General features: G+C 46.2%; 1 protein-coding gene across 5 annotated transcripts in view; it reads left to right on the forward strand.

Annotated features, from left to right (window-relative positions):
- LOC137349056 (zinc finger protein 239-like) overlaps positions 1-6,484 on the forward strand; it is a 23,172-nt gene extending 16,688 nt beyond the window's left edge. For 4 of the 5 annotated variants that reach the window (XM_068014359.1, XM_068014357.1, XM_068014362.1 and 1 more), the window contains 3 exons: positions 9-136; positions 1,788-1,827; positions 5,425-6,484. In XM_068014359.1, the coding sequence (XP_067870460.1) occupies positions 5,815-6,381 (567 nt within the window). In that variant the 5' untranslated portion in view covers positions 9-136; positions 1,788-1,827; positions 5,425-5,814 and the 3' untranslated portion in view covers positions 6,382-6,484. The remainder of the gene's footprint in view (positions 1-8; positions 137-1,787; positions 1,828-5,424) is intronic. The other variant, XM_068014360.1, reaches the window with a different exon arrangement.
- The last annotated feature ends 17,749 nt before the right edge of the window (positions 6,485-24,233 follow it).

Below are 24,233 nucleotides of genomic sequence, written 5' to 3' on the forward strand. Positions count from 1 at the left end.
GATTATAGGTTCAGGATGGACGGGGTCCATGGGGCTTTGGCTCCAGCCTCTCTTCCATGTTCTTGTCTGGGATCAGATGGCCCTGGAGAAGGAGGATGCGGTGTTGATGTGTACGCTTGATGCCTCCATGACCAAGGTGATGATCGAGCTACACATACACATTTTGATTTAACTATCTGTGTATGTCATTGTTTTGCTATTATTCTTTGTTTCATATTAGTGGTGCATTAGGACACTTCTCTTAATGTTTTTTGTTTTTATTCTATGACACTGGGTCAGGTTAGCATCACCTCAACAAGTAGTGAGAAAGGCCCCGCGAGTCAGAAAGTTCCCCCCCCCCCCCACCCCCCTTCCTCCCCCAGATCTCCAATGACCCTTTGTTCTAATGAAAAGAGCCCCAGTTTCTCTAATCTCTCCTGATAACTAAAGCCTCTCTTCCCTGGTATCATCTCTTCTGCATCCTCTCCATGGCCTTAGCATTTTTCCTGGTGTAAGATGCCCAAAACCTGACCCAATATTCTAACTGCAGCCTAACTAATGATTTGTGCAGGTTTACATGACCTTGCCCTTAATCAGGATCATTACACTGTTTTGTAATAATGACTGCCTTGGTTGAGAATTGAACCAGGGCTGGGCTGCTGAGAGTAATGAATCCTAACTGCCAGATCACCAAGGAATGACATTTACCAGTTTTGCAGCTATTGTAGATATGATTGAAGGTATTGGTGTTAATTTGGATATAACTTTGACTTTTTGTGCTGGACGTAAATCTATTTCATAACTCTGCTGCTTCCAGATCTAATTGCATGCCTCTGTGTTTTTCATTCACTTTTCGGCTGAATTTGTCTTCATTCGGAAAGTACTTTCTGCATATTTATTTCTCTCTTACTTTTCATTTATACACAAACACATTGAGAAATAACATTTAATCAAAACCAGCACACTCATACACCCACAATACATTTACAAGTATCACAGTATCAATCATCAATATTTATATATTTAGAACCTGATGTATATTATAAAATATTCTTTCATGCCCTCTCTTTGTTTTCCTACTTGCCTTTTTGATTTCACTCCTCCACTTTCTATACTCTCACTTTCTGTAGTATTGAGTCTTGGTGTCAGACATAAGCTTTCCTTTTCTGCCTTATACCCTGTAAGCTCCTTGTCATCCATGGGGCTCTAGATCTGGCTGTCGCACCCTTTTTCTTTGTGGAAACATATTTACTCTGAACCTCTTGAACCTCCCATTTGAAATCCACCCACTGCTCTGAAACTGATTTGCCTTCAAGTAGCTGTTTCCAGTCCACTTTTGCTAAATCCGCTAAACAGTGTGCAGATTGCAAGCTGAGTGTGGAGATTCTAGTCTGTGAGTGGGGATTTTGCGTGTTATTATCTTCATAAAAGTCTGGTCTGCAGTTGGCATTTAACTGGGATTTACCCTCTAGATAAAGAAGGGTTAAGAAGGTAGAGTAGGGTTAAGAAAGTAAAGTAAGTTTATTACAGTCTTAGGCAGGGATTAAGAGGCTCTATCGCAGAGTAGCTGATTAGTTAAGTAGCTGACTAGTCAAATCTGCTTGCTGCAGTTTCAGCTTCAAAAGGTATAAATACAGAGGTCTGGGTGCAGCCTGCAAATGGTGGGCAGATTGCAAGCTGAGTGTGGAGATTCGAGTTTGATAAGTGGTGTGGGGGGGGGGGGGTGGGGGGTCGTGGGCGAAGCGGGGGGGGGGGGGCGGAGGTGGTCCATTTTTCTACTTATTTTTCCTACTTTTTTAACCCTCCAGTATTTGGTTCCTGCTTTGGTGCAGTGGAAAGAGCTGGTTGGTGAGTAACTAGTAAATTATTCTATTTACAACAAATAGTCTGTAAAGTTAAGGTTTGGCAAGGCAGCTCTGCCGGGTGGAATGTACAGCCTGTGGCATGTGGGAAGTCATGGATGCACCATGTGTACGAGACAAAGGCAACTGCATGAAGTGTCACTGGCTGCAGAAGCTTGAGCTCCGGGTTTCGGAACTTGAACGGTGGCTGGAGTCAAGGTTGTGCATCCATGAGGTGGAGGACTATGTGGATAGCACATTTAGGGAGGTGGTCACACCACAGATTAGGAGCATGCAGGCAGATAGGGAATGGCTGACCGCCAGGCAGTCTAACAGAACCAGGCAGGTAGTGCAGGAGTCGACTGATATGATCTCACTTGCTAATCGGTTTTCCATTTTGGATACTGGTGAGGGCGATGGTTCCTCAGAGGAGTGCGGTCAGAGCCAAGTTTGTAGCACCACAGGTGGCTCAGCTGCACAGGAGGGGAGGAGGAAGAGTGGAAGAACAGTAGTGATCAGGGACTTGTTAGTCAGGGAAACAGATAGGCGTTTCTGCAGCAGTAAAAGTAACTCCAGGATGGTATGTTGCCTCCCTAATGCCAGGGTCAAGAGCGTCACAGAGTGGCTGCAGGACATTCTTCTGGGGGAGGGTGAACAGCCAGAGGTCATAGTCCAGATTGGTACCAATGACATGGGTAAGAAGGGGGATGAGGTCCTGAAAGCAGATTTTATGGAGTTAGGAAGAAAATTAAAAAGCAGGACATCAAAAGCAGTAATCTCAGGATTATTCCCAGTCCCACGTGCAAGTGAGCATAGGAATAGGAGAATCGAGCGATTGAACACGTGGCTGGAGAACTGATGTGGGGGGGTCATCAGATTTCTGAGGCACTGGGACCGGTTCTGGGGCAGGTGGTACCTGTACAAGATGGATGGAATGCATTTTAGCAGGACTGGGATGAATATCCTCGCAGGGAGACTTGCTAGTGCTGTTGGGGAGGGTTTAAACTAAATTGTTAGGGGGATGGGAACCTGAGACGGAGCTCAGACTGGAGAGAAGCAAAACTGGTAACTTATCAGGGATGTGGGATGACGTCACCCCACGCAACGCATTTCCTCAGTGGCGCGATTTTTGGAAGGCATGGGGGTGGGTGGTAAATGGGAACCAGCGAAGAGATTGGTGTGAGGAAACGCTCGGACATCATCACGTGGTGACGTTGACGCGCGCATGCGCGGTTTCATACTGGCGAATGCTCGGACCCACTGATGGCGTCAGCGGTCGTTCTGCGCATGCTCTGTGTTGTGAGGCTACATTTCAGTTTTTGAAATCTTTGAGTCCAGGGTTGTTTCCAGTTGCAACTCCAGCAGGAGATTTTACATTGAAAACAGCGAAGTAGTTTGAGAGGTGATTATTTTTGAACATATATCTACAATTTTGAACTTTTAGTGCTTTGCTGTGTTATCTGTGAGAGGTTCCATGGCTCTGGGGCTGAAGTGCTGTGGATCTGAATCCATGTCCATCCATTTCTTTGTTTCACCTCTGTCCTCCCCGATCGTCTCCCTGCCATTGTCTAACTTCCTGTCCCTCTAATAATGGCTGAATTTTACAGATGTTTGGTATTTTGCTGTTACTTCCCAAGGCCATTATTAAATGAGGATTCCACTGCTGCTCATTCCCCTGACCACGTATTGCTGAATTACCAGCTTTATTTTCCCACAGTATCTTTCTTTTATTTTATTTTTTTATTTTATTTTATTTAGAAATACAGCACTGAAACAGGCACTTCGGCCCACCGAGTCTGTGCCGACCAACAACCACCCATTTATACTAACCGTACAGTAATCCCATATTTCCTGCCTACACTAGGGGCAATTTATAATGGCCAATTTACCTATCACCTGCAAGTCTTTTGGCTGTGGGAGGAAACCGGAGCACCCAGCGAAAACCCAGGCAGACACAGGGAGAACTTGCAAACTCCACACAGGCAGTACCCAGAATCGAACCCGGGTCCCTGGAGCTGTGAGGCTGCAGTGCTAACCACTGCGCCGAATTGTTTTTCCTGCACTATAGTCCATTCCTCTTTCACTTCTGAGCTTATATTGACCATCAAATTCTGTATTATTTTTATTCCCTGTAATTCATTCTGGTCACCGTGAAACGTTAACTCTCTCTCCACAGATGCTGCCTGACCTACTGAGTATTTCCAGGATTTTCTCTCTTTATTTTAAATTTCTAGCATCCACAGTATTTTGCTTTCATTTGATTGCAGGCGTTGCTCATAAAACCAAGTCTAGAAACACAGACAGACCAATTAATGGCTGGTTTGTAGCAGGGTGGGCTTTGGATGTGGATGCCATTCGCTGGCGTCCTGTTTATGTCTTTTTCATTGCATCAGTTTGAGCTGGAGTGGAAAGGGAGGAGAAGCTGCTGGGTTTACCTCTGAGTACTATTGAACCCAGTCATGCCCAACAATTTCCAATCTGAGAATGCCAAGGAATGTAGATTCTAGGGGAGATTAGGTTGCTAAAAAGCCAAGTATTTCTGTAGAACCGTTTAATCCATTTTACTTATCCACATTTTACAAATTCATTCTTGGGATATGGGCGTTACTAGCAAGCTCAGCATATATTGCCAATCCCCAGTTGCCTTTTGAGAAGGTGATGTTGGGCCTTCTTCTTGAACCGTTGCAGTCTGTGTGGTGAAGGTAATCCTACAATGGTGTTCGATAAGGATTTACAGGATTTTAACGGTGATATATGTCCACAAAAACAACAAGAACTTGTATTTATATAGCGCCTTTAATAAAATCTTCCAAGGTGTTTCATAGGATTGTTATAAAGTAACATTTGACATCGAGCCACAAAAAAATATTAGGGGAGATGGCCAAAAGCTTGATTAGAGGTAGGTTTTAAGGAGTGTCTTAGAGGAGGAAAGTGAGGTACAGAGGCAGAGAGGTTTAGGGAAGGATTTTCAGAGCTTAGACCTTGGCAGCTGAAGACATGGCCAATTGGGAGCCAGTGCAGTCTTAGTGACAGATGGATATGTGGTCAGTAGTTCATCTTGAAGTCAAATATGACACCGAGATTGTGAACCTCAGAGTTGACAGGGAGAGGTGGGGATTCGGTGTCTCAGGAGTGGAGTTCACAGCCGAAACTGAAGACAATGGCTTCATTCTTTCCAATATTTAAATGGGGGAAATTGCTCGAGAACTAGATGTCAGACAAGTCAGGATGGTGTATGACTTGGCGGGGAACCTGGAGAAGATGGTGTTTCCATACACCTGTTACCCTGGTCCTTTTAGCTTGTTGAGGTTGGGAATTTGGGAGGTTCTGTCAAAGCCCTTTTCCCCTTACCTCTCTCATCTCTTCTCTCTCTCCCCTCTCATAGAGGCCAGAGTCTTGTGTAGGCCCAGACTAGATGACAATTTCTTTCTCCTGAAGGACATTAATGAACCAGTTTAGTTTTTACAACAATTTCATGGTCACTTTTTCTTAGTGCCGGCCCCATAAATTACCAGATTCATTCAACTCAATTTCACATCCTGTCTTTTGTGATTTTGTGGGATTTCTCACATGCCTTTTTTCCTGTTTTCAATCAATTTCACAGTGGAAAGGACACCCAAACATCACATCAGGACCTGATGGAGTCGCCCAATTTACCATAACCTGAAAATCATCGGATTTTGAGCATGGAACGAAAATGCACCATTGACAGTCGAGAGAAAGTGTACGCCTGTTCTGTGTGTGGACAAGGCTTCATTCATTCATGTGGCCTATCAAAACACAAGTGCAGTCACACCAGCAAGGAGCCATGGAAATATGGTGCCTCTGGGAAAGGATTCAATTACTCGTGTGAGCTGGAACGTCATCGGCTCAGTCACACTGGGGAGAGGCCATTCATGGTCACTTTTTCGTGTGTGGGAAGGGATTCACTCAGTCATTCCACCTGCTGAGACACCAACGAGTTCACACTGGAGAGAGGCCGTTCATCTGCTCCATGTGTGGGAAGGGATTCACTCAGTCATCCAATCTGCTGACACACCAACGAGTTCACACTGGGGAGAGGCCGTTCATCTGCTCCGTGTGTGGGAAGGGATTCACTCAGTCATCCCACCTGCTAACACACCAACAAGTTAACACTGGGGAGAGGTCTTTCACCTGCTCCGAGTGTGGTATGGGATTCACTCAGTCACCCCACCTGCTAACACACCAGCGAGTTCACACTGGGGAGAGATCTTTCACCTGCTCCGAGTGTGGTAAGGGATTCACTACTTCATACAGCCTTCTGACACACCAACGAGTTCACACTGGAGAGAGGCCATTCACCTGCTCTGTGTGTGAGAAGGGATTCAGTCAGTCATCCACCCTACTGACACACCAGCGCACGCACACTGGGGAGAGGCCGTTCACCTGCTTCGTGTGTGGGAAGGGATTCACTCAATCATCCAACCTGCTGACACACCAGCGAGTTCACACTGGGGAGAGACTATTCACCTGCTCCGTCTGTGAGAAGGGATTTGCTCGTTCATCCAACCTGCTGAGACACCAGGGAGTTCACAAGTAACTACAGTGATTGGATTCTGCTGTTAATAACATTGAGGACTAAACCATGTTCACTGGGGTTTGTTTCTGCTGATAAACTCCAGCCCAGTTACAGGGGTTAATATTCTGGATAAAAGTCAAATAAATCAGCTTTGTGTTAAACACACAGTGTGTCGAATCTCTTTAATATCTCTAACACAAGTTAGTTCCGTTTGAAGGGATCTCCCTCTCCCCTGTCTCCTCCATCCTTACCTCTAACAACAAGTGTGAGGAGCTCATGGAATTCTTTGTCACTAAGGTTGAGACCATCCAATCAGCTGCCTCTGCTGCCTCCCTCCCTTCCACTGGACTGCTGGGCCAAATTGCCTTGAAAGCTCCTTCTTGTCCAAGCCCTGAACCCACATCTTTCTCTATTTTCTCTCCTATCTCTACTCCTGCACTCCCTGAGCTTATCCTGTCCGTGGGACCCACCTCCTGCTCCCTCGACCCTATTCCCACTAAACCACTGACCAGCCAACTTCACCATGTTAACTGATATTGTTAATGGTTCTTTCTTTTCAGATTCTGTCCCTCTCTTTTAAATCTGCCATCATCCCCTCATGAAAAAAAACCCTTGTCCCCACTGTCCTTGCAAACTAAAGCCCCATCACCAACCTCCCTTTTCTCTCAAGTCCTTGAACGTGCTGTAGCCTCCCAAATCCATGCCCATCTTTGAATCCCTCCAATCAGGTGCCACCCTCCCACCACAGTATCGAAACCGCTCTTATCAAAGTCTCAAGTGACATCCCATGTGACTGTAACAAAGGTAAACCATCCATCCTTGCCCTTCTCAACCTGTTTGCAGCCTTTGACAATGTTGACACTGCATCCTTTACCAACATTTCTCCACTGTTCTCCAGCTGAGTGGGGCTGCACTCAACTGGTTTCATTCTTAGTTATCTGACCATAGCCAGAGGATCACTTTCAATGGGTTTTCTTCCCACTCCTGCACAATTACCTCTGGTGTTCCCCTAAGGATCTATCCTTGCCCCCCGCTTCCTATTTCTCCTCTACGTGCTGCCACTAAATGACATTGTCTGAAAACACTGTTAGTTTTCACATGTATGCTGATGACATCCAGCTCTACCTCACCACCACCTCTTTCAACTCCTCCACTTTTGCCAAATTATCAGACTGCTTGCCTGACATCCAGTACTGGATGAGTAGGAATTTCCTCCAGTTATATACTGGGAAGAGAAAACTCTTTGTTCCCTACTACAGACTTAATTCCATAGCTACCAACTCCATCCCTCTCCCTGCCAACAGTCTGAGGTTGAACCATACTGTAATGTTTAATGTTTAACGTTTAATGTTTAACCCCAACATGAGCGCCACCACTAATACTTCCACCTCCAGGACATCACCCGACTCCACCCCGCCTCCGCTTATCCGCTGCTGAAATCATCATTCTTGCCTTGGTTACCTCTAGATTTGACTTTTCCAATGCAATCCTGGGCAGCTGTCCACATTCTACCCTCCATAAACTTGAGGCCATCAACAGCTTGAGATCAAATTTGGTTATGCTGCCAACACTTGCTGAGATACTAAAGGCTATCCAACAGATGAAGAATAATAAGGTGCGTGGTCCAGACAACATTCCTGCAGAGATCTATAAAGCTGGTGGTCATGAACTCTCGCTCAAACTCTCAGACCTTTTTACAAAAATCTGGGCTGGAGAGGTACTACCTCCCGACTTCCCCAATGGCACCATTGTCTCACTTTTCAAGAAGGGTGATAAATCTATTTGTGGGAACTATAGAGACATATCCTAGGGATGATATATTGGAAGGTTCATCAAATGAGGCCATATGGATTGAGCTGAGGAACAAAAAGGGGCAATCACACTGCTGGGAGTGTACTATAGACCCCCAGTCAGAGGGAGATAGAAGAGCAGATTTGCAGGCAAATTTCTGAGAAGTGCAAAAACAATAGGGCAGTAATAGTAGGGGATTTTAATTACCCCAATATTAACTGAGATATTTTTAGTGTGAACAGAATTGAGGGAGCCGAAATCTTGAGGTGCATTCAGGAGAACTTTTTTGCCCAGTATGTAGCAAGTCCAACAAGAGAGGGCGCAGTTTTAGACTCAGTTTTAGGAAATGAAGATGGGCAGGTGGAAGGAGTGGGAGAGCATTTTGATGGTAGTGATCATAATTCAGTCAGTTTTAACACAATTATGGAAAAGGACAGAGATATAACAGGAGTTACAGTTCTCAATTTTACTAAGCTGAGGAGTGATTTAGCGAAAGTGGACTGGAATCAGCTACTTGAAGGTTAATCAGTTTCAGAAAAGTGGGAGGCGCTCAAAGGGGAGAGTCAAGGGGTTCAGAGTAAACATGTACCTGCAAAAAAAAGGATGGGATGGCCAAATCTAGAGCCCCATGGATGTCAAGGAGCTTACAGGGTAAGATAAGGCAGAAAAGGAAAGCTTAAGTCTGACACAAGGACTCAATACCACAAAAGGCCGAGAGGAGTATAGAAAGTGGAGGGGTGAAATCAAAAAGGAAATTAGGAAAGCAAAGAGAGGGCATGAAAGAATATTGGCAAGCAAAATCAACCCAAAGATGTTTTATCAATACATTAAGAGTAAGAGGATAATTAAAGAGAGAGTAGAGCCCATAAAAGACCAAAAAGATGATCTATGTGTAGCGGTGGAAGATATTATTGTTCTTAATGAATATTTTGCATCTGTCTTCACAAAAGAGGGGGACGATGCAGATATTGTAGTTAAGGGGGAAGAGTGTGAAGTATTGGATGTGCTAAACATAGGGAGAGAGGAAGTATTAATGGGATTAGCATCCTTGAAAGTTGATAAATCACCAGGGCCAGATGAAATGTATCCTAGGCTGTTAAAAGAAACAAGAGAGGAAAGAGCAGAAGGTCTGGCCATCATTTTACAATCCTCACTGGATACAGATGTATGCCAGAGGATTGGAGGACTGCTAATGTTGCACCTGAGTTTTAAAAGGGAGGGAAGGATAGATCTAATAATTACAGGCCAGTCAGTCTAACCTCAGTAGTGGGAAAATTATTGGAATCTATGCTGAGAAACAGGATAAACTGTCACTTAGAAAGACACAGATTAATCAAGGATAGTCAGCATGACTTTGTTCGAGTAAGATCTTGTTTGACCAACTTGATCGAATTTTTTGAAGAAGTAACAAGGAACATAGATGAGGGTAGCACAGTTGATGTGGTCTACATGGATTTTAGCAAGGTTTTTGGAAAAATAATGAGAAGTGTAGATGAAGTGAGGGACTGGAGTGAATATCCATAGATTCTTGAAGGTAGCAGGACAGGTCGATAAGATGGTTAAGAAGGCATATGGAATCCTTTCCTTTATTAGCCGAGGTACAGAATATAAGAGCAGGGAGGTTATGCTGGAACTGTATAAATCATTGATTAGGCCATAACTTGAGTACTGTGTGCAGTTCTGGTCACCTCATTACAGAAAGGATGTAATTGCACTAGAGAGGGTACAGAGGAGATTTATAAGGATTTTGCCAGGACTGGAAAATTGCAGCTATGAGGAAAGATTAGATAGGCTGGGGTTGTTCTCCTTGGAACAGAGAGGCTGAGGGGAGATCTGATTGAAATGTACAAAAATTTGAGAGGCCTGGATAGAGTGGAGGTGAGGGGTCTATTTCACCTTAGCAGAGAGGTCAGTGACTAAGGGGGCATAGATTTAAAGTGATTGGTAGAAAAATTAGAGGGGAGATGAGGAAAAATTGTTTCATAGAGGGTGGTGATGGTCTGCAACTCACTGCCTGTAAGGTAGTTGAGGCAGAGACCCTCAACTCATTCAAAATGAGTCTGGATTTGTACCTCTAGTGCCGGAAGCTGCAGGACAATGCACCAAATGCTGGAAGGTGGGATTAGAATGGGTGGATAATTTTTCGGCTGGCGCAGACACGATGGGCCAAGTGGCCTCTTTCTGTGCCTTAAACTTTCTATGATTCTATGATATTGCTTCCGTCCACTGTTCGGAAAATGCTCACATGAATCCTCCTGAACCACCTGCTACCTGTTGGCGAATACATACTTCCGGAGATTCACTGTGGTTTCCTGCCATCCTGGGAACCATCGACATGATCTTTGCCATTCGACAAATCTAAGAAATGTGCCTGGAACAACACAAAGAGTTATACATTGCCTTTATTGATCAGTCAAAGGTCTTTGACTCCATCAACCGTGAAGCACTTTGCAAAGTTCTTCGGAGACTTGGATGTCCAGCAGAATTTGTTAGTATTTGGTGGCTTCTGCATGATGGCATGACAGCAAACGTCCTTTGCAATGGTTTTTTTTTAGAGATACAGCACTGAAACAGGCCCTTCGGCCCACTGAGTCTGTGCCAACCAACAACCACCCATTTGTACTAACCCTACAGTAATCCAAGGAGACCAAGCCCTTTTATTTCCCGATGGGCATCAAGCAAGGCTGGTGTGAGTGTAGAACTGAACCCAACCAGAGTCGATGTCTTCAGGAAAGGAGAGGGAGCAAAACCAATGAGTGTAGAACTGAACTCAGCCAGAGTCTGCATCTTCAGGGAAGGTGAGGGAGGGGGAATCAATGAGTGTAGAACTGAACTCAGCCAGAGTCTGCACCTTCAGGGGAGAGAGAGAGAAACCAGTGAGTGTAGAACTTAAGCCAACAGAGTCAACACTTTCATGGGTGGAAAGAGAAGGGAACCAGTGACTGTAGAACTGAAGCCAGCCAGAGTCAGCATCTTCAAGGGAGGAGAACCAGTTAGTGTCGATCTGAACCCAGCCGGAATTAATACCTTCAAGGTAGGAGAGGTACAGTGTCAAAAGAGATTTATTCTGTACCACCCCCGTCCCCCGGCCCTGCCTCAACCAGCTGCACCTGCCTGGGAATCTTTGATGGGACACTGTACAGGGAGCTTAGAAACGTTAGGAAACACTTCTTGACAAATGGAACTCTCTCACAAAAAATGTAGTTTCTCACTCAAAGAATAATTTTGGTTCGATTGTAGTTTCTTCTCATTGTTCCACTGCATATTCCCTTGGCTTGGCTGTTTATTTGTTCCCATTGGTTTGGTTCACTGCTGGACCCACCAATCAAAGAACTTTGTCTGATCTGTTCCTGGGAATTTGCAGCCTCCTCCCTCATCTCCCACACTACACCATCTCTCCCCCTCTTTACCCCAGTGCCCCCACCCCTGCTGCATTGGTCATGTTCCACAGTCTGGACCTTGGCCCTTTCCCTGAGATTCTCAGCATGAACAGGATGGGATGTGTTTTGAGGCAGGATGTCCCAGCTCTCCACCCTGGGATTTTCAGTATGAACAGGGTGGGATGTGTTTTGAGACTAGATGTCCCAGCTCTCCACCCTGTGATTCTCAGTATGAACAGGATGGGATGTGTTTTGAGACAGGATGTCCCAGCTCTCCACCCTGGGATTCTCAGTATGAACAGGTGGGCAATGTTTTGAGACAGGATGTCCCAGCTCTGCACCTTTAAAGGGATAAGGAGAGAACCAACTGGGCTGAATGGTGCTGTTTTATGACATCACTGCAGTGTCCAGTATCCAACCTCCCCTGAACTCTTCTTGTGTGTTGGGAGTGTTTGATGGGGACAGTGTAGAGGGAGCTTTACTCTGTATTGAATATCTGTGTTGTACCTGCCTTGGTAGTGTTTGATATGATATTGCAGAGGGATAATTACCCAGAATTTAACCCGTGCTGTACCTGGCCTGCGAGTGTTTTCCACATTACAAGAGTTTTTTTGAACATTCTGTGGGAAAATCTTCAAAATTTCGATGCAGCTAATGCACGATCAGTGCATCCTCCCAGTGGACAGATGCTGTTTAAATATCCTGTGTGTGAGAACTGAGCCCAGCCAGAGTAGAGGGAGGAGAAAACTGACAGGGAAGGAAGGAAATGGTGCGATGGGTTTGGATTTCAGCACAGATAAGTGGCAAATAACATTCGTGCCACACAAGTGCCAGGCAATGACCATCTCCAACAAGAGAGAATCTAACCATCTCCCCTTGACATTCAACGGCAGTACCATCGCTGAATCCCCCACTATCAACATCCTAGGGGCTACCATTGACCAGAAACTGAACTGGATAGCCATATAAATACCGTGGATACAAGAGCAGGTCAGAGGCTAGGAATCCTGAGGTGAGTAACTCACCTCCTGACTCCCCAAAGCCTGTCCACCATCTACAAGGCACAAGTCAAGAGTGTGATGGAATACTCTCCACTTGCCTGCATGGGTGCAGCTCCAACAACACTCAAGAAGCTTGACACCATCCAGGACAAAGAAGCCTGCTTGATTGGCACCCCATCTACAAACATTCACTCCCTCCACCACCGACGCACAGTGGCAGCAGTATGTACCATCTACAAGATGCACTGCAGCAATGCACCAAGGCTGCTTCGACAGCACCTTCCAAACCCGCGACCTCTACCAACTAGAAGGACAAGGGCAGCAAATACATGGGAACACCACCACCTGCAAGTTCCCCTCCAAGTCACACACCATCCTGACTTGGAACTATATCGCCGTTCCTTCACTGTCGCTGGGTCAAAATCCTGGAACTCCCTTCCTAACAGCACTGCGGGTGTACCTACACCGCATGGACTGCAGCGGTTCAAGAAGGCAGCTCACCACCACCTTCTCAAGGGCAATTAGGGATGGGCAATAAATGCTGGCCTGGTCAGCGACGCCCACATCCCATGAATGAATAAAAAAAAACAGGGAGGAGGGAGAGTGTGTTGGACGGGGATTTACAGCTTTGGGGGAACAAGAGAGTTAAAAATGTTCCATCGAAACTCGAATTGTCTGTTCTGAATTTCTATCCTGTACTGACAGTGATGACTTTTGTAAACTCCTTTTACAGGGTATTTGGAAGTGAATATTTTGCAGTCAAGAAACTCAAACCAAACACCGCATCAAGATGTGACAGAGTTACTCGATTCATCAGGATCTGAATATCAGCAGCTTTTGAATGTGGAAGGAGAAGTGTTTGTTCTGTCTGTGGGGAAAAAATTCAAACATCAGCGTAACTGAAAAAACACCGAGATACAGCCACCCGAGTGAGAGTGTTCCAGTGCACTGACTGTGGAAAGAGCTTGAACCAGTTACACAGCCTGAAAAAACACCAAAGCATTCACAGCGGGGAGAAACCTGTCTGTGTGTGGATGAATCTTCAACAGATCATTCACCCTGGAGAGACACAAAGACACCCGCGCTACGGTGAAACAATGGAAATGTGGAGACTGTGGGAAGGGATTCATTTACCCGCCTGAGCTGGAAACTCATCGATGCAGTCATACTGGGGAGAGGCCATTCACCTGCTCCATGTGTGAGAAGGATTCACTCAGTTATCCCACCTGCTGAAACACCAGCGGGTTCACACGGGGGAGAGGCCGTTCACCTGCTCCATGTGTGAGAAGGATTCACTCAGTTATCCCACCTGCTGAAACACCAGCGGGTTCACACGGGGGAGAGGCCGTTCATCTGCTTCGTGTGTGAGAAGGATTCACTCAGTTATCCCACCTGCTGAAACACCAGCAGGTTCACACGGGGGAGAGGCCGTTCATCTGCTTCGTGTGTGAGAAGGATTCACTCAGTTATCCCACCTGCTGAAACACCAGCAGGTTCACACGGGGGAGAGGCCGTTCATCTGCTCCGTGTGTGTGAAATGATTCACTAAGTCATCCCATCTGCTGAGACACCAGTGAGTTCACGAGTGACTACAGGCGTTGGATTCTGCTGTTATTGTTGCTGTTAATCACATCCAGGACTGAACCATGTTCATTCTGAAAGTTGGGGTTGTTTCTGTTGATAATAACTCCCATGACTGGCTTGAAGTTTAATATTCTGGAGAAATGTCTAATAAATCTTGATTTTTTTTCATGGGAGGGGAGATTAAATGAACAGCCAGGAGATAACTGAATGGTACAGCGGGCTTGATGGGCAGAATGGCCTACTCCAATTCCAGTGTATTTTCTCCCCAGACTTCCCCCACTCTCTAAATCTGCTCAAGTGCTGGTTTCCTGTTGCACTGCCTTCTCCCCAGTTCCCCCATGACTTTCCATTCATCAGCTGTGTTTGAGTTCTAGTTTATTCGGGACATTGGAACAGGAGTCGGCCATTGAGTCCCTCGAGCCTGTTCTGCCATTGAATGAGATCATGGCTGATCTGCAACCTAACTCTGTGTCCCCAGATATTTTAATACCAGCTTCTCCAGTCTGTTGTAATGTGATTTTAAAAACAACTGTCATCGACATTGCACCTTTAAACTAGGAAAGTGTCCCAAGGTGCATCTCAGAAGCTTAAACTGACAAATCAGACAAAAATTGACACTGAGCTAAAGAAGGGTAGATCAGGAGGGCTGACTAAAAGCTTGGTCAAAGGCATAGGTTTTTAGGAGGGTCTTGAAGGAGGAGAGATGTGGACTGGCAGAGAGGTATAAGAAGAGAATTCCAGAGTTCAAGGCCAATGACTGAAGGCACAGCCAATGGGACAGAGAGAGTGAGGGATGTGTAAGAGGCCAGAGTTGGAGGAATGCAGAGTTCTCTGAGGGTTGTATGGCTGGAGGAGGTTACAGATATAGGGAGGGGTGAGGCCTTGAAGGGATTTGAACCCGAGATGAGAATTTTAAACTGAAGGCATTGGTGGACCTGGAGCCATTGTAGGTCAGTGAGCACAGTAGTGATGGATGAGTGGGACTTTGTGATGGTTGGGGTAAAGTGCAGCAGAGTTTGGATGAGCTCAAGTTTAAGCAGGGTGGAGGTCAGTCAGAAGAGCATTAGAATAGACAAGCAGGCTGACAACACAGAAGCACTGGAGGGGTCAAGAGAGGTGGTGGTGAGTTAGAGATGGGTGTCATCAGTGTACATGTGGAACCTGATGTCATGTCTTTGGATGATGGCACCAAGGGGCAGCAGATAGATAGAACATAGAACAGTACAGTACAGTACAGGCCCTTCGGCCCACGATGTTGTGCCGAACCTTTAACCTACTCTAGGATCAAACTACCTACATACCCTTCATTCTACTATCATCCATGTACCGATCCAAGAGTCGCTTAAATGTCCCTAATGTATCTGCTTCTACTACCACCGCTGGCAGTACATTCCACGCACCCGCCACTCTCTGTGTAAAGAACCTACCTCTGACATCTCCCCGAAACCTTCCTCCAATCACCTTAAAATTATGCCCCTGGTGATAGCCCTTTCCGTCCTGGGAAAAAGTCTCTGGCTATCCACTCTATCTATGCCTCTCATCATCTTGTACCCCTCTATCAAGTCACCTCTCATCCTTCTTCACTCCAATCAGATAAGCCTTAGCTCCCTCAACCTTTCCTCGTAAGACATGCCCTCCAGTCCAGGCAGCATCCTGGTAAATCTCCTCTGCACCCTCTCTAAAGCTTCCACATCCTTCCTATAATGAGGCGACCAGAACTGAACACAATATTCCAAGTGTGGTCAAACCAGGGCTTATAGAGCTGCAGCATAACCTCGCGGCTCTTAAACTCAATCCCCCTATTAATGAAAGCCAACACACCATACGCTTTCTTAACAACCCCATCAACTTGGGTGGCAACTTTGAGCGATCTATGGACATGGACCCCAAGATCCCTCTGTTCCTCCACACTACCAAGAATCCTGTCTTTAAGCCTGTATTCTGCATTCAAATTCGACCTTCCAAAATGAATCACTTCACACTTTTCCAGGTTGAACTCCATCTGCCACTTCTCAGCCCAGCTCTGCATCCTGTCAATGTCCCGTTGCAACCTACAACAGCCCTCCACACTATCCACAACTCCAGCAACCTTCATGTCATCGGCAAACTTGCTAACCCAGCCTTCCACTTCCTCATCCAAGTCATTTATAAAAATCACAAAGAGCAGAGTTCCCAGAACAGACCCCTACGGAACACCACTGGTCACCGAGCTCCAGGCTGAATACTTTCCATCTACTACCACCCTCTGTCTTCTATGGGCCAGCCAATTCTGTATCCAGACAGCCAACTTTCCCTGTATCCCATGCCTCCTTACTTTCTGAATGAGCCTACCATGGGGAACCTTATCAAACGCCTTGCTAAAATCCATATACACCACATTCACTGCTCTTCCTTCATCAATGTGTTTTGTCACATCTTCAAAGAATTCAATAAGGCTTGTGAGGCATGACCTGCCCCTCACAAAGCCATGCTGACTGTCTCTAATCAAACTATGCTTTTCCAAATAATCATAAATCCTGTCTCTCATAATCCTCTCCAATAATTTTCCCACTACAGACGTAAGACTCATCTATAATTCCCAGGGTTATCCCTATTCCCTTTCTTGAACAAGGGAATAACATTTGCCACCCTCCAATCATCTGGTACTACTCCAGTGGACAGTGAGGACGCAAAGATCATCGCCAAAGGCACAGCAATCTCTTGCCTCGCTTCCCGTAATATCCTTGGGTATATCCCGTCTGGCCCCGGGGACTTATCTGTCCTCATGTCTTTCAAAATTTCCAGCACATCCTCCCTCTCAACATCAACCTGTTCAAGCATATCAGCCTGTTTCACGCTGTCCTCACAAACGACCAGGTCCCTCTCACTAGTGAATACTGAAGCAAAGTATTCATTTAGGACCTCCCCTACCTCCTCCGACTCCAGGCACAAGTTCCTTCCACTATCCTTGATCAGCCCTACCCTCACACTGGCCATCCTCTTGTTCCTCACATAAGTGTAGAACGCCTTGGGATTTTCCTTAATCCTACCCGCCAAGACTTTTTCATGTCCCCTTCTAGCTCTCCTAAGTTCATTCTTCAGTTCCTGCCTGGCTACCTTGTAACCCTCAAGAGCCCTGTCTGATCCTTGCTTCCTCAACCTGAAGTAAGCTTCCTTCTTCCTCTCGACTAGCTGTTCCACATCTCTTGTCATCCAAGGTTCCTTCACCCTACCATCCCTTCCCTGCCTCATCGGGACAAACCTATCCAGCAGTCGCAGCAAGTGCTCCCTCAACAACCTCCACATTTCTGTCGTGCATTTCCCTGAGAACATCTGTTCCCAATTTATGCTCCCCAGTTCCTGCCTAATAGCATTGTAACTCCCCCTCCCCCAATTAAATATTTTTCCATCCTGTCTGCTCCTGTCCCTCTCCATGACTATAGTAAAGGTCAGGGAGTTGTGATCACTATCACCGAAATGCTCTCCCACCGAGAGATCTGCCACCTGGCCTGGTTCGTTGCCAAGCACCAAATCCAACATAGCCTCCCCTCTAGTCGGCCTATCTACATATTGAGTCAGGAAACCTTCCTGGAGACACCTGACACAAACTGCTCCATCCAAACTATTTGCACTAAGGAGGTTCTAATCAATATTAGGGAAGTTGAAGTCACCCATGACAACAACCCTGTTACTTCTGCACCTTACCAAAATCTGCCTCACAATCTGTTCCTCCGTGTCTCTGTTGCTATTGGGGGGTCTATAGAAAACTCCCAATAAAGTGACTGCTCCTTTCCTGTTTCTGACTTCCACCCATACTGACTCAGTAGACAAACCCTCCTCGACGACCTCCCTTTCTGCAGCTGTGATACTATCCCTGATTAGCAATGCCACTCCCCCACCTCTTTTACCTCCCTCCCTATTCCTTTTGAAACATCTAAACCCCGGAACATCCAACATCCATTCCTGCCCCTGTGTTATCCAAGTCTCCGTAATGGCCACAACATCGTAGCTCCAAGTACTGATCCATACTCTAGGTTCATCACCCTTATTCCTGACATTTCTCGCGTTAAAATAGACACACTTCAACCCATCATATTGGCTGCAACTTTGCCCTGTCAACTGTCTAACCTTCCTCACAGACTCTCTGCACTCGGTATCTGCCTGTTCAACAGCTACCCCATCCACTGATCTGTAGTTCCGGTTCCCATCCCCCTGCCAAACTAGTTTAAACCCTCCCAAAGAGCGCTAGCAAACCTCCCGCCCAGGATATTGGTGCCCCTCCAGTTCAGATGCAACCCGTCCTTGTTGTACAAGTCCCTCCTTCCCCAGAAGGTATCCCAATGATCCACATATCTGAAGCCCTCCCTCCTCCACCAGCTCTGTAGCCATGTGTTCAGCTGCACTCGCTCTCTGTTTCTAGCCTCACTAGCACGTGGCACCGGTATCAATCCTGAGATTACTATTCTGCTCGTCCTGCCTTTTACCTTCCAACCTAACTCCCTATATTCGCTTTTCAGGTCCTCATCCCTTTTCCTAGCTATGTCATTGGTACCGATATGTACCACGACCTCTGGCTGCTCCCCCTCCCCCTTAAGAATCCTGCAGACTCCATCCGAGACATCCCTGACCCTGGCACCCGGGAGGCAACATACCATCCGGGAGTCTCGTTCCCGACCACAGAATCGCCTGTCTGTTCCTCTAACCATTGAATCTCCTATCACTATCGCTCTCCTATTCTCCCCCCTTCCCTTCTGAGCCACAGAGCCAGGCTCAGTGCCAGAGACCTGGCCGCTGTGGCTTTCCCCCGGTAGGTCGTTCCCCCCAACTGTATCCAAAACGGTATACTTATTATTGAGGGAAACGGCCACAGGGGATCCCTGCACTGTGCGCCTATTCCCTTTCCCTCCCCTGACGGTCGCCCAGCTACCTTTATCCTGCAACTTATGTGTCATTACTTCCCTATAACTGCTCTCTATCACCCCCTCAGCATCCTGAATGATCCGAAGTTCATCCAGCTCCAGCTCCCTAACGCGGTCTGTGAGGAGCTGGAGTTGGGGGCATTTCTCACAGGTGAAGTCAGCAGGGACACAAGTGGTGACCCTTACCTCCCACATCCTGCAAGAGGAGCATGCAACTGCCCTAGCTTCCATCCCCTCCGCACTAAATTGACAACAGAGATTAAAGAAAAAGGAAAACCTTACCTTTCCAAACCCTCCAAACAAGAGTCCTTTTTTTTTGGTTAGAGGAGGAGGATGGGTGGGAGACACTACACGTGTAGTGTTTCGGGTTTAGTCACTGCCCAAATATATAAAAGCAAAATACTGCGGATGCTGGAAATCTGAAACAAAAACAAGAAATGCTGGATTCACTCAGCAGGTCTGGCAGCATCTGTGGAAAGAGAAGCAGAGTTAACGTTTCGGGTCACTGACCCTTCTTCGGAACTGGGGAGAAGCAGAGTTAACGTTTCGGGTCAGTGACCCTTCTTCGGAACTGCCGGAACTGCAGTTCCGAAGAAGGGTCACTGACCCGAAACGTTAACTCTGCTTCTCTTTCCACAGATGCTGCCAGACCTGCTGAGTGAATCCAGCATTTCTTGTTTTGGCCCAAATATATAAGTTCACTTACCCGGCAGTCCCCGTGTCCGCGTCCGCCGAATCGCGAGGTAAGTACTTTATAGTGAAACTTACCTTCCCGGCTGCCCCCTGGCTCGCACTATCACCGCTACCACTGATCAAAAAGATCGATCCTTGGGAGACTCCAAAGGTAACGGGGTGAGAAGAGAAGCCATTGCTGGAGATTCTTTGGCTCTGATTAGATAGGTCTGAGTGGAGCCGAGAGGTCAGTCCCATTCAGCTTGTAGTAAAAATCTTGTTTATTAATTCGCTTGTCGTCCAGTTATGTGTAATCAATTATTCGAATTCTCTTAATCGATTAACGCTATATTATATTCTACTTAATTGTAATCAATGTCAGACACTGTTCCCATGTGACTGCATCTTTATCTGTGAAGATGTAGCTGCTTTCTTATCTGACAGGTGAAACATACCACATGGCCTAGGCCTACATATAAAACTACAGTTTGTGGTTTAATCATGGAGTTATTGCTGTGAAGACAGTCAAGATTGGATGGTCCAGTGTCTGGAGCTGTGTCCGGACACAAACTCCCTAACCATTAAAACTTATCATCTATACCTGAAATATAAAACAACTGTCAGAGCCTTCAGCTTGAGTTCTGTGTTTTATGTTAGTTCGTTTTTTGCATAAGGCATTCACTTGTTAATTGCACAGTAATGCCTTAAAAAGCAGTCATTTTCTTTCGAATGATAGAACAGTTTTATATGTTACTTTGGTTCTGAAAGCTTAATAATTAAGTTTCGTAATTAGTTTTGTAGTTATGCAGTCTTTTTCCTTTTGCTATTTTTACTTATGAGTGTATCTTGCTCCCTCATCTTTACACACCGATCGTCTTTATACACTGGTTTCATACATGTTATGTGCAGATTTTATGCATGAATATGATGGGCTGAATGGCCTCCTTTTGTACTGTAAATTTCTAGAATTCTGTGATGACAAGTGGTCCTTATGTTTTTATCCAAGACAGGCCTGAGCCCAGTCATTTGCTCCAAGTGTTGATGTGATGGTTCACGCTAAGAGGTGCCGGGTATCAGGAGCAGTGAATAAAATCTAAATGTCAGTAAGTAGCGATATAGTTTATCTGCATCTAGTTCTATTTTAATAACTTCTGCTGAATGTGGCCCTCACCCAGTGCCAGGATATCGGATCAGACCCACCATGGAAAATGTGTTTGATACCCCTGAGATAGACGATGTCAACCGGATCCTCAGATGCAACCTCCTTTTTCCGGAAGCCACGTTGAGTATCTCTAATGGCTCCTTCTCTTCCCCAGTGATCAGAAACAGCACCTCTTAGGATCCCTTCAAGCATCTTCCCTGTGATCGAGCTCACACTGATGGGCCTGTAGTTCCCTAGCTCTGATTTGTCCCCGATTTAGAAAATGGGAACTACGTGAGTTACCATCCAAACTCAGGGAACAATCCCTGACTCTAGTGAGCTGCTGAAGATACGGGCAAGGGGCTCACAGAGCACCCATCCCATCTCTTTAAATACCCTTGGGTGGATATCATCTGGACCTGGAGCACCATCTAGTTTGAGATTTCCTATTTTATCCAGGATGACAATCCCTTTCTATTTTAATATTTATGATGTTATTGTCGACAGCACATCCCACAGCTGGAATCTGAGCATCATCCACAGGAGTGCAGACTGATGTGAAATAGTCATTTAACAGCTCTGTCATAGCCTGGTAATCTGTTTCAATCTGTCCTGAACTGTGTCTCAGTGGCATGAAACCATCTTTAACCATCTTCTCTCTCCTGATGTAGCTGGAAAAGCTTTTGCTGTTATTACCACAATTGTGCACCATCTTCTTTTCCAACGATCTCTTAGCTTCTGTAAGGCTGCTCTTGTCTCCCTCAATTGTGGGTGATATTTGTCCCTGTTCTCCTGTAACTATTTTCCATCTCGTTACAAATTGGGTTCAATTTAAGACAGTTTGGGGAGCCAGGCATCGTTCACCTCTAGACCTATACCGGCAGGTAAAACCCCAGACAGTTTCTTAGTAAGTATTTCTCTGGTTCCTCACCATATATTTATCAGGATACTGAAATCCAGCTTTCTTACAGTCCACTCCTGGAGGCCCCACTCCCTGAACCTACAACCTTCAGCAGAATCAGTGGTGGAGTTTCACAGCAGAAATGATCCCAGAGTAACTGTCGGGATCACACCCCTGTGGATGTTGCGTGTATTTTTAGTTATCCTGATGTCTAACACTCATACATCAATAAAACAGGGAATTCCTGGAAACACACTGCAGGTCGTTCTTTATCTGGGGATCAAATGTCTGTTGTATAGTTGTACCAGAAGTTAACAGGCTCCTGTAAACTCCTCCGTCTGCTATTTTAATGCAGACTTTAATCTATTTAATTTCAAAAGCTTTATTTGAAATGAAGTAACACCTGTGCTAAAATGGTGGACTCAGGACTATCATACAAACATCTTAAATCTGCACAAAGCAATTACAATAGTGATTTTCAGACTGGAAACTTAAACCTGCCGTTTCATTTTCAGTCAGGAACAGATCACAGTTTTACACCAGTCTCTGATTTGACAGCACGTTTCCAGCATTCACTGTTGTTCTTCCTGACTCTAAACACAGTTGTAAAGGAGCCTTCTGTTCTGTGCCTCGGAGCTCTGAACCATGGAAGAGAGTGGTTGGCATACATTTTTTACACATCTCAGGATTAACCCACACGGGGAACTTGTTGTCAGTGAAGAGAGACGAGAAAGACCAAAGTGCCGTTTGTTCCTCTCAGTGTGACCCTGAAGGACTGTGTCCAGGCTGAAGTTCTCTTCCTGCCGTACGATCCTCCCCCCAGATTGTTCTTTCTGAGCTCCAGCCAGGTGATGTTAAAACACTCAGGTAGGAAAGAGAAAAATCTACAACAATGTGTTTAAAACAAAGCTGGTATATTTGGCATTTATCCAGGATATTAAACTCCAGCCCCGTTATTGGGGTTATTAACATCAGCAGAAACAAATTCCAACTGTCAGAATGAACATGGTCAGTCCAGCATGTGATTAACAGCAGCAATAACAGCAGAATCCAATCCCTGCAGTCACTTGTGAACTCACTGGTGTTTCTGTAGGTCAGATGACTCAGTGAATCCCGTCCCACACTCGGTGCAGGTGAATGGCCTTTCTCCAGTGTGAACCCGCTGGTGCCTCAGCAGGCTGGATGACTCAATGTATCCCTTTCCACACAAGCAGCAAGTAAATGGCCTGTCCCCAGTGTGAACTCGCTGGTGTCTCTGCAGACCCTGTTTGCTTTTAAATCTCCTCTCACAGTCAGAACATTTAAAAGGTCTCTTATTGGTGTGAACACGTCGATGTGTAGTAAGGTGGGATGACTGAGAGAATCCCTTGCCACACCTGGAGCAGGTGAACAGCCTCTTCCCAGTGTGAGTGCGCTGGTGTTCAGTGAGATCAGACGATTGCCTGAACCCAATGCCGCAGTCAGTGTGAACTCGCCGGTGTGTCAACAGGCTGGATGAAGTAATGAATCCCTTTTCACATGCGGAGCAGGTGAACGGCCTCTCCCCAGTGTGAACTCGCTGGTGTGTATGGAGGCTGGATAACTGAGTAAATCCCTTCCCACACACAGAGCAGGTGAATGGCCTCTCCCCGGTGTGAACTCGCTGGTGTGTCCGGAGGTTGGATGACTGAGAGAATCCCTTCCCACACACAGAGCAGGTGAACGGCCTCTCCCCGGTGTGAACTCGCTGGTGTGTCCGGAGGTTGGATGAATGAGTGAATCCCTTCCCACACACAGCAGGTGAACGGCATCTCCCTGGTGCGGACTCACTGGTGTGTATGGAGGTTGGATGACTGAGAGAATCCCTTCCCACACACGGAGCAGTTGAACAGCCTCTCCTGGGTGTGAACCTGTCGGTGTCTGTGGAGGTTGGATAACCAGTGAATCCCTTCCCACACAAGGAGCAGTTGCACAGCCTCTCACGGGTGTGAAGCCGCTGGTGTTGCAGCACGGCGAACAACCGCCCAAACTTCTTCCCACAGTGAGAGCAGCTGAACGGTGTGGAACTGGTATGAATGCGCTGGTGCTCCCTCAGTGAATGTGCGCTTTTTAAGCTTTTGTTGCAGCTCGAGCATTTAAACTCTCTTTCTTCAGTATGAGCTCACTGATGTGTATGGAGACTGGATGACCGAGTTAATCCCTTCCCAGATTCCGAGCAGGTGAATGGCCTTTCTCCAGTGTGAGTGCGTCGATGAACTTCCAGCTCAGATGGGTAATGGAATCCCTTCCCACCGTCCCCACATTTACACAGTTTCTCCCCGGTGTGGCTGCTCTTATGTCTCGACACAGAGCGTGTGTACGGTTTTTCCCTGCTTTGATCAGTGCTTTTTGCTTCCATGTTCAAAGGCCAACTATATTCAGGTTAGGATAAATTGAGTGATGTTTTCAGATCTTGACGTGACAGTAGGTTTGAGTTTCCCACCTGCTGAAAAAAATACAAAAGCAGGTTGTGAAACTGAGCTGAAT

The sequence above is a fragment of the Heterodontus francisci genome, chromosome 34 (assembly GCF_036365525.1).
Source record: "Heterodontus francisci isolate sHetFra1 chromosome 34, sHetFra1.hap1, whole genome shotgun sequence".
NCBI lineage: Eukaryota > Metazoa > Chordata > Chondrichthyes > Heterodontiformes > Heterodontidae > Heterodontus > Heterodontus francisci.